General features: G+C 38.4%; 1 protein-coding gene across 1 annotated transcript in view; it reads left to right on the top strand.

Moving 5' to 3' along the window:
• The first annotated feature begins 5,830 nt into the window (after positions 1 to 5,830).
• LTK (leukocyte receptor tyrosine kinase) overlaps positions 5,831 to 10,078 on the top strand; it is a 53,662-nt gene continuing 49,414 nt past the window's right edge. The window contains exons 1-4 of the mRNA XM_063159543.1: positions 5,831 to 5,846; positions 5,894 to 6,007; positions 8,810 to 8,956; positions 9,564 to 9,786. Of these exons, the coding sequence (XP_063015613.1) occupies positions 5,831 to 5,846; positions 5,894 to 6,007; positions 8,810 to 8,956; positions 9,564 to 9,786 (500 nt within the window). The remainder of the gene's footprint in view (positions 5,847 to 5,893; positions 6,008 to 8,809; positions 8,957 to 9,563; positions 9,787 to 10,078) is intronic.

The raw sequence follows: 10,078 nt of genomic DNA, 5'->3' as shown, positions 1-10,078 counted from the left end.
AGCAGGAGAGGGGACTGGAGGAATTTCATACAACCCTAAGTGTCTAGTCATTCAGTATGTCATGGAAACTGCAGATGATCTTTGGCAATCCAAGTGAAAATTATAACAGGGACTTACTGGTTGTGAGAATCCCTTTGGATAGATCCACTTACCACCCCTCATGGAAGATTCTAGTCAGCAGGTGGGCGAGGAGGTGGTGTTCTGTCTCTTGGGATTGCAGCATCTGAGAAAGTTCTCTGAAGAAAATATCTACCAAGGCAGCTACCAAGTATAGTCCGTAGCATAAGTGACTTGATTTAGTTTTGCAGAATATAACTAACTTTTAGAAATTCTGTAATGGTGCCAAAGAAGGATGGACAATGTATGTTCTTAGGTACTATTCATGTTCTGCATATAAAGTAGGAAGAAAGTTAAAAACAGACCAAACAAATAAAGGTCTTCAAGTATTCTTCTAGTCAGACAAGTTGTATAAGACTTGTGTCAATGAAATGCACGTCTGTATTCTCCAGTGAGAAGAGATTGTGCAGTTTGACTGGCCTCCAGCTCACTGGAGAGGAAGCAAACTTCCAAACTTGTTAGGACAGACTTTTTCAAATGGTTAAATTAACAGCCAAGGGAAATGATAGAAAAGGAAAAAATAAAAACGCTTAACAGAGAGGCAAGATATTGAGAATAAAATTAAACAAGGCCCTGAGGACTAAAAGAGGAGTTCTCCAACTGCCTGTGATCATCATGATGAGGCTGGCTAATAAGCAAGTAGCAGTGAAATGCAATTAATAACTTCTAAAACTACAGTGATGATAAACTGGAATTTCTCAGGCTAGAAGGAGGAATTCCTGTAATTCAAAGGACAGAAGTAAATTTGGAACAGTGTTGTATGTAAAATGACATTGCCTCTTTCCCCAGCCATTGAACAAAATTATCTTGAAGGTCAATTAATACCTAAAATAAATGTCAATGGGATTGCTGATGATTGCTGTACCCTGTCAAACCCAACTAAAGATCTGGATAAGATAATGACTATCCTGTTGTGTATAAGGGGAGGGAAAAAAGTATTTTTTTTCCCTTGTGTCTGTATGTGCATGTGAAGCCGTCAACAAAAGTGGCATATTGGTGTTTTCATTCTGCTAGCATGGGAGCAGACTTGCAGACATTGAATAGATGACACCATCAGAATGAATTCCCCTGTCACTTGTCAGGATAATACCTTCCATCCATTCTAAGCAGATAAAGAATTGAGATAAGAATTGAGTTCAGAACCAAACTCAGATGTTCAACAAGTGGAAGTGGTTGTGGCTTGAGTACACCTTTCTTGGAAATAGAATAAAAATCTTAAGTGGTCTGATATGTACCTCAGATTAGGTATTCAAATAAAGGGACTTCTGTGCCTAAATAACACCTGAAATTGGTATATCTTGATACTTCCAGAAGAGCTAAATCTCTCAGAATGTAAAACAGTGCCAAAGGAAAGTGCTCAATAGAAAGAAAGTTAATGGACAGAAAGATTCAGATAATAATTTAGTTGCTTGTTTAAACAGCTAGAAAGCTACAAGCCTATAGCTGGCAGGAGAGGCTATGCTGTTACAAAAAATAAGGAAAATACTACATTGCTTGCACTAAAAGGAAGTTGAAAAGTTGAAAGTTTAGCTATAGATTAAAAAAACCAAAAGAAATTATGAAGAAATCAGCAGGAAGTCTAAGGAAATTTTCCAAGTACATTAGTAGCAAAAATATTTTAGCAATTATGTGAATCTGTCATAAATGTGTGTGGTAGGTTTGTCAATAATAGAGACAAAAAGAAAAATTATTCAATAAACATTAGTATTCTAGGAAAAAATAAAACAATTGATTTTTCACTGTCACATAGAAGTTGTGCACTGGCTTTCTGAACAAAGAAAAAGTATTGTGAAAAAAACTGTTATTAAAATGCCTACTTTGTAAAACAACTGTTTGAGACAGCTTGTGTTCAAGAATTTTGAAAGAACTAGTAACGAACTTTGAAACACTTCCATGTGTTGATGTTTACAACAAGTGTGTCAGGATACTGAGGAAATTCTGCAGAACTGGAAGAAAACTAATTCTGCATTAGTACTTTAAAAGGATAAATGGAATAAGCTGGATGACAATACTTAATTACATCTGCTCTACTCCTGCGAAGTAGGACTGCTTGGTAATATGAAGATTGCTGGCTTAACATCAGTCAGAGTAAAAATACCATAATATTATATATAGGATCAAAGAGCTAGAAGAGGGTTTATAAATACTTGTCAATCCAAAGGGCTGATTTGAAGAGCCATCTTGTTGAAGCATCAGTTTGCCCAATGCATTTACCAGTGTGACAAAAGTCCTGTAGGATGTTGTACCTTCAGTCACATTCTTAAATTAATAACTCCACATGTGTACTTAAGTGAGTGTGTGGTGCAAATTGCTGTGTCATGTTTTTGGTTTAAAACACAAGAATCAACCAGAATTATTGTCAATTAACTCTACTTGTAAGTTTCCCGAAAATGCAAGTTTTGGGTTATGTTCTATTTAGGAGTTTAAGAATAAGTCAGAAGACAACATTAAAACTGTACTGCTGATCTGCTGAAAACTTACAGATTAAGGCAGGAAAAAAAAGTCAGTGTTCAATGGAACTCACCCATGGAATTAGGTATCTAAAGAGAACTACAGTGGAGGTTGGGAATACATGTCGTAGAAGGAAATATGTCACAGGACACTTGATGTCATGGTAGACAATCAGCTACAATAATTTAATTTGGCCGAAATGTCATATGAGATTGGTGCATGGATTAACAGAGAAATCTCAGGAGAGAGAGAATGGCCATTCTGCATAGCATGATATTAGTGTGCACTGATGTCTGCCTTTTTCCCTGAAAAACTGGAGAGGCCTCTAGAAAATTTTGGAGTAGCACCTTGTAAGCCTTGGGAAAATTGTATTTTGTTGTGTTGCTCCCTTTTGACCATTACCTGCAATCTGTCTAGACAGAGTACAACAAGAGTGATGAAGTAATCAAGGGACTTGGGGTAGAACCAACTAATGAGCAAAGAATAAGAGAGATTATTACCAAGCAGTTGGAGATCCCAGTGATATTTTCAAAGAGCAAGGTCAATAACTTAAGGCTGTAAATGCTCATGAACAAGAGAGACTATTTATTGAGCGGAAAGTGGAAGTTTTAGGATCAATAAAAAATGCTTGAAAAGGTAGCAAACAAAGAGTCTACTTCAGGCTTAGTGTGACTTTCTGACAGAGATATTTTTCTGTATATTAATCTCAGAGAAACAGTGAGAAACATTAAGTGGCTATTTTGACATTAGATGGAGAATACAACTAGAAAGTGCTGTAAAGGAAATTCCTGTTTTGTCAGAAAGATGCCTTGGCTTATCTAGAACTGATTTCCCATCAGGAGTTCTGTAAGTATTTTCTGTAATTTTCTTCTCTTCTGCAAGGTAACAGCAGGATGCAGGATAAAAATCACCCCTGTAGGTATCTTATTGCTTTTTTTTTGGTAAGATAGTGAAAGAAATGGAATTATCTTCTCAGTGCTGTAGGTTTCTTATTTTACTGAAAAAGAGATGGATTTGCGCTGTGCTGTTAAAAGATCCCATTTTTTTCCTGTGGCAGTTGAATATGTTACACTGTTTCTTCCTCATCACTTTATGTTCCTTAATTACAGACTTAGCTTAAAGTCATTAATCTCCTTCCTCTCCATCTTATATTTCTTCTCACTTTAACAATTGACTTTTGCTGTTCAAGGTAGAGAAATCATCAAGGTGAAAAGTAATAGTCATTATTATTTTTTTCAGGCTGAAATTTATGTAATACAAAAATTACATGCAAATATGTGTGAGAGGACATGATGTGGGATGATCAGAAGCATCTTAGTGACTATATAGGCTAGATTTTTCAATTCAATCGAAGAAGTTGAAAAAATGAGAAAGAAAAATAATTGGGAGATAAAGTAAGAGCATATGCTGGACTAGAGGCTGCTAAGCTGCTACTGTGAGTCTTCTTCTGCTAAGCCATAGCCAGAAATTCTTTGCCCTGATGAAATGAATTAATGGGGACCTATTTCTGTGGGTGCATTGTCTATCACTGACTCTAGGGTCCTCTGTCCAAGTATACTTTGCCAGTGAATTTGGCTGTAATGACTGCCCTTCCTTCCTCTCAGATGTCCAGTTAGGTAAGTGGCATCTTCCCAGGACAGGTAAATATGGTTGTTACACTCATTAGAATGAACTCTTGCAGTTTTTTGCCAAATTGATTTGGGTGTTACCATTGTTTTGTATCTTACTTGTCTCAACTATCACCAATGGCAATGGAGGTATTTCCCACACTGAGGGAGCAAATTCATGTTTCAAGTAGCTTAGGGCTCCTTTGCTGGTAATATGCCACTGGATCTTGTGCTTGTTAATGAAAAACAAGAGGAACATCCCAAAGGTGTTTCTAGGGGAGGGGAGTGGGGGTGTGACTGCATCAAATATTTTGTGTAAGTTTTAGTTGTATCAGGAAAAATGTCTCTAGCAGAACTTCTGCTATGACTGTACTATGTTTGTGGGTCCCATGATACTCAGGCTATTTCCAAAGTATACAAGCAGCTTGGAGTGTGTGAGGAGACGAGTGGGTGGAACAGACTTTACATAAAACCCTGAGGGAAGTAAATACTGAAGCTATAGCAGTGCTGAGTGAAGATTGGGAGATAGAAAACTGAGCAATGTCTCAAAAGACACAGAACAGGAGTTGGGAGAGCAGACTTCAGCTGTCAAAGCCCTTTACATAGCAGAATTTCTTTTCATATAATGAAATAGATTTGTTTGCAATATATGATTGTTTATTAGCATGGATTTCTCATAAGGCTGGCTAAACCTTGGCCACATAATTCCCATTCTTTTTGAGGATTTCATCCTGTTATTGAGGATATCTTGCTTATCAGAGCAGTGCCTGTGTCATATATGCAGTGCAAAACCAACTTTTCCTATTTTAATGTCCCTAAATATTTGGAAACAGGAAAAAAATATAGTGTTTGACAATTGATCTGTGGAGACCCCAAATCTGTCACCAGTAGAGCATGTGTCTGCTGCAGCATAATGCTGTTCTGTTCTAAAATTGCTCTTCCTTGGAACCCCTTGAATTACTACTGTCTTTAGTAACATAGTAAAAGATGGAAGGATGCAGCATTTTCGTGCTATGAAACATTTCACAGCATTTTACTCACTGTGTGATGCATTGTCATATATACTAAAATTAAAATTGTTACAGCAATTCAAAATCAGATTGGATATTGCTGAAAACTTATATGCAATAGTGAGTGAACATATGTTCAAATTTGAGGGGTTTTTCTTTTTATAGATATTGATGCAAGTTTTCATAGTATTATTGTTCAAATTATCTCTGCTGAAAATATCTTAAATGTTATAAATGACATGTCTGTACATTCCTGTGTCAACTGCAATTCATGTGAATAAGATTCCTGTCCCCTCTGACATGATTTGACATTTTTATATTGCTGAATTTATAACCCAAATGGCCAAGGTTTGAAAACAATTAATTTTGCTTTCTGCCTGTGAACACCTTTTGGCAACAAATATGTTTGTTTTTACCAACTTGTTTATGACTTCTAGAAGAGACCAGAGATAATCTTAGATACAAACTACTGCATGCTTAGCTCAGGACTTGTGTATTTTCACATGCACAGGTTAAATAAATAAAAGAGCTGCTGTTGGTATGAATTGTTCTGGAGACATCAGGATGGTACTGCCCCAATGCACTGCAATGAAGGTGAGAGTGATGTAGCAGGGCTTCGTTATATATATGCACATGTTTTATAATATGGGAGCAGAGTTTTGTAAAGCAACATCAAACACATCCCTTCCTCTTTTTATTTTTTTATAGCTGCTGTCTTCTGCTCTGGATCACATGAAGAAAACTCTTCTTCACCAAATCCAACTCAGAAGCTCTCCCTGATAAAAAATAGGATGGTTTCATTGCATCAGCCTTCTACACCAGGTACCACACTTCCTCTTCCTTACATCCTCCTTATTTCTCCTTCAGAATCTAGGTGTAAGATAAGTGCTGGCAGTCACAAGCACCTCTTACCAGAAAGCTATGGCACTGTATTTCTGACTGGAACTAGAGCAATGACTCAGAAAAGCCAGTGTAAACTGAAGGGAATTCCTTATTTCTGTATTAAACCAAAACAAAAACCCTACCAAACTCAAAACATAGCATGCAAACAAAACCACAAAGAACCCGAAACAACCCTCCACAGAAGAAACTTACTGCCTCCCCCCTCAATAAACCAAAAACCTCTAATTCTTTAAAGTCCTTTCTGACAAATCCTGCACTGTCCATGTGCTTCTTTCAATCCAATCTTATTTGGAGCATTTTTGTAATATCTTAAAATATGTCCTTTGCTGATTGTAGTAATACAGATCTATTTCTCTTTGATACCTTTTTTTTTAAATTTGTCATGTTCTTCCTTTTTGCTGACTTGTACTTGAGGTTCTTCAAGTTCATAAGCAAAGCTGGATATGAAGCACTTGTAAGATGGTACATAGTGGTGTTAGAGGTTTCAGTTTTCAGTGTTTCTTTCACTGTAACCACGAGTGTACCCAGTTCTCTTACTCTGTGATTTGTGCTAAAAACCAGCTTACTGTTGATCAGCGCAATGCAACGCATATAACCTCTTCCCAGAGAAAACAGTCTTTTTTCTACTGGATGTCAAAAACTTTCCAGATCAGTTTCAGACGCTTGCAGGTACTCAGATTTCTTCAGTGTCAGGTTGTGGCAGACAGACATTGTAAAGCTCAGAGAGCTGGGAATTAGGTGCTTTTCAAGGGAGAAGTTGTGTTTGCCTATCTCGGCTGGGAACCACCTTGTCATGAAAGGCACACTCAAAGGACTAAGTCTGCATTGGTACAGTCCTTGCCACTGCAATCGGAGGTATTATTAAGATTTGATGAAATGATTTTGTCAAAAACAATAGTTTCAAGTAACCGTCTTCTTGAAACAGGAAATTTTTCTTTCCTGAGCTTTCACTTTGGTCTCTTTCACTGTTACACTCTTGTGAGAGAAATTGCTTTCTGAGTTTTACCACCAACTAAAAAAATTATCTGATAAAAATATTATTTCTACTAACAATAAGTCTGTAGGTACTGAGTTAACCTTTCAAACCTCAATACAGCACAGCAGGTTTGGGTGAGGACTCTGCTTTGTCTCACATTTCTATGGAGTTTCTGAGCTATTTAGATCCCTAAAGTTTTTTTATTGCACCATCAAACCACAGCTTGGAGCTGTGCACAGACATTTCTCCCTAGATCCAACAGAGCCAGGAGAGTGACTGGAGTCCTCATTCCTGTGTGCTGCTGGTATCTAGCATTGCATACACACACACATGCACAGTTTGCCAGCTCATCTGCTTGTGGCTTCCATGCAAAATTGATGGGCTGAACGGTGCCCAGGCCTTTCCTAAGCTGTATGCATTCTATGAACTGGGCTAAGGAGGTATTTGGATGGTTGGCCCAGGTGTCAGTTTGAGAGAGGTGGCAAACTCCAGTAGGAGCAGGACAGAAGGAGTTGGGGAGTATCCAAAGCAAGGGAGGAGAAGTGTTTGGGTGGGAGACCACATTCTATGCCAACCCAAAGTTATGTGCAACTCTGTAACATCTGTGTTTATTTTTCCCCTGCTTACTGGATGTTATTTTATAAAAATGACATTAGAATTAACTTCAATAATTAGGAGAAAGCTAGTCTGCTTTTGTTGTCACATTCAAAAGAGGTTTCCTTTTCTCATTTATCTGAAAATTTAGTTGAAATATAGTCAATCTTCTGGAGGCTCTTATGTTTTTATTTTTGCTATACCTGTGCAGACACACTTCCTTGTTATATCCCTGACCTTAATTCTGTCCTTCCTACCTGCCTGTTCTCCTCCACAGGAATAGAACTACAAAAGGCATATCTTTGTGTCATTCGTGTTTGCAAGGTTTGAATACCCTCTGAACATCAGGTTCCTCAATATGAATGTTTAGTCTCTCAGTATTTCTTACTTGGCCTGGGGACACTCCAGTTATTATTGTAATATTATTATTACTACTGAAAATAAAATATCATGCAAATTAATATCAGCTCTATTCAGCTCCACTCTGTGTGGGAGAGTTTTGTGCAGCTAACATCCCTTCAGGGAGTTTATATTAGATTGATGAGAGAACAGTGAATTACTTCTTGTATGGTTTATCATATGCTGATTATGAAAAATTCTGGCCAAGATGATCTAGTGTTTTTAGCACTGTGAGCAAACTCTGGAGTTTGTTAAGAAGGTATTCTTATCTATCCTGCTAGAGGAAAGTAAAACTATCTTAAAAAGACAAAAATAAAAAAAATGTGTAAAGCTTGCATTGCTCATCTGTTTTGCTTGAGAACCTGTCAAGCTCTTTCTATTGCAGGGAGAGGGTTGCCCTTAGAGTATCAGTTCTTTCTTTCTGCCAAAATGCTAAATCCATACAGTTTCAATATCCTTGTTGATATTATTGGTATTATTCTAATTTGGGACTTCGAATACTTGTGGTCTAGACCTTCAACTGATATGACTTACATTCTGCCAAGAATTTGCAGGTTAGTTTTTCATTCTTATGTGTTCCTTGACCTGCTCTGGGAGAGATTCTGTTGCTATAGCTCAGGACAAAATTTTCTTTTTCTCTTCAATTCTTCTATTTCTTGGGAGATATAGCCCCCATACACTGTACATTCAGTCACTCATGTGCCCCTTGAGCTGGGATAGGCCTCGCTGAAACCTTTGGTTTCTCACAACAGAAACCTCTTGTGTCATCGGCTCAAGCTGTTCATGGGCGACGTCCACAGACAGTTTTGGAAAGCCAGACTGGGTGTTATCTTCCATTGGTGTCCTGGCATCCCAGGAGAGGCTTCTGGAAAACCGTTCCTCCCATGGAGATGTTGAAGGTAGGCAGAGCTACAGCTCCCCTCGAACGGATCCTGGCTGCAGCGGGAGTCAGCGGGCTGAGGGCTCAGGCCCATGTCACTAGAAGTGCCACCATGTGCTGCTTCTGGTCCAGGGCTCCCAGAGGCCCAGTCAGTGCCCAAGAGTCAATGAGAAATGACCACGTAATGCATGTGTGCTGCCTTGGTTGTGTATGGATGCACCCTCTAAGGAGCCAGCCCCTTTATACACTTATTTCCTATCTCCCCATTTTGGGATAAGCTGCTTTTATTTACAGAGTCTGCATTTTTTTTTTGGAAATTCAACCCTATACAAGCCAGAGCTGGCTTCACTTGTCTGCTGTCTGACTGGCAAAGTCTTTGGCTTTTGTTCTGTTGGACATGTCTTCAAGCTTTTTTTGGTTTCTTGTCATTTCTTCTATCATTTCTTTACTTAAATCCTTAATTTTTAATTTATTCTTTCTCTCTTTTTATTTATGTGCATGGCTTTTCCTTTATTCTCATTACTCCTTTCTTCAAACTCTTTCTCCATTTTCCTCTTATTATGTCTCTTCCATCCATGCTGTGTGTCTCTTGTTTTGTTCTGTTTTTTTTTTTTTTCTCTTCACAGGGGCTGTTTTCCTCCTGAACACCAGTAGACTCCCAGATAGGTGTGAGTTCAGCCTGCAAAGCCCCATCCTGCCTGGGAGCTTGGATTCTTGCTTGCTGGAGCTGTCCATAGGTTCACAGGATGCTGTTCCTCTTCTCCAGAGATTCACAGTTGAAATCAAATACGCAGAGACAAACAAAAACACAGTAACTTCTCTGAGAGCTGGCCATGAGGAGAATGCTGGGTAAGACAATAATTTTTCAACTGTTGAGCCTTTGAACTGCAAGGTAGAGTGGAGTTCCTCTAGGCTGCTGTTTATCAGTGTCTTTTGCCTTCTTGAGATCATTATTGCTACCATAGCAGCAAATAAAGGTATGACTTTCAGGACTAGAGCACACAGCCTCCTGACAGGATGCCTGTAATAGACACAGGTTTTGTGTGTCCCCTTTGCAAAGGACACACCAGCTTAGATCTTACTCTGCTTCTGTCCCATTTGGAAGGGTGAAGAGTGATTAATTTTTTCACTGATTCTAGGA

The sequence above is a fragment of the Melospiza melodia genome, chromosome 6, assembly GCF_035770615.1.
Source record: "Melospiza melodia melodia isolate bMelMel2 chromosome 6, bMelMel2.pri, whole genome shotgun sequence".
Lineage (NCBI taxonomy): Eukaryota > Metazoa > Chordata > Aves > Passeriformes > Passerellidae > Melospiza > Melospiza melodia.
The sequence above is the reverse complement of the archived record's forward strand: the minus strand, read 5'-3'. Positions and strand labels throughout refer to the sequence as shown.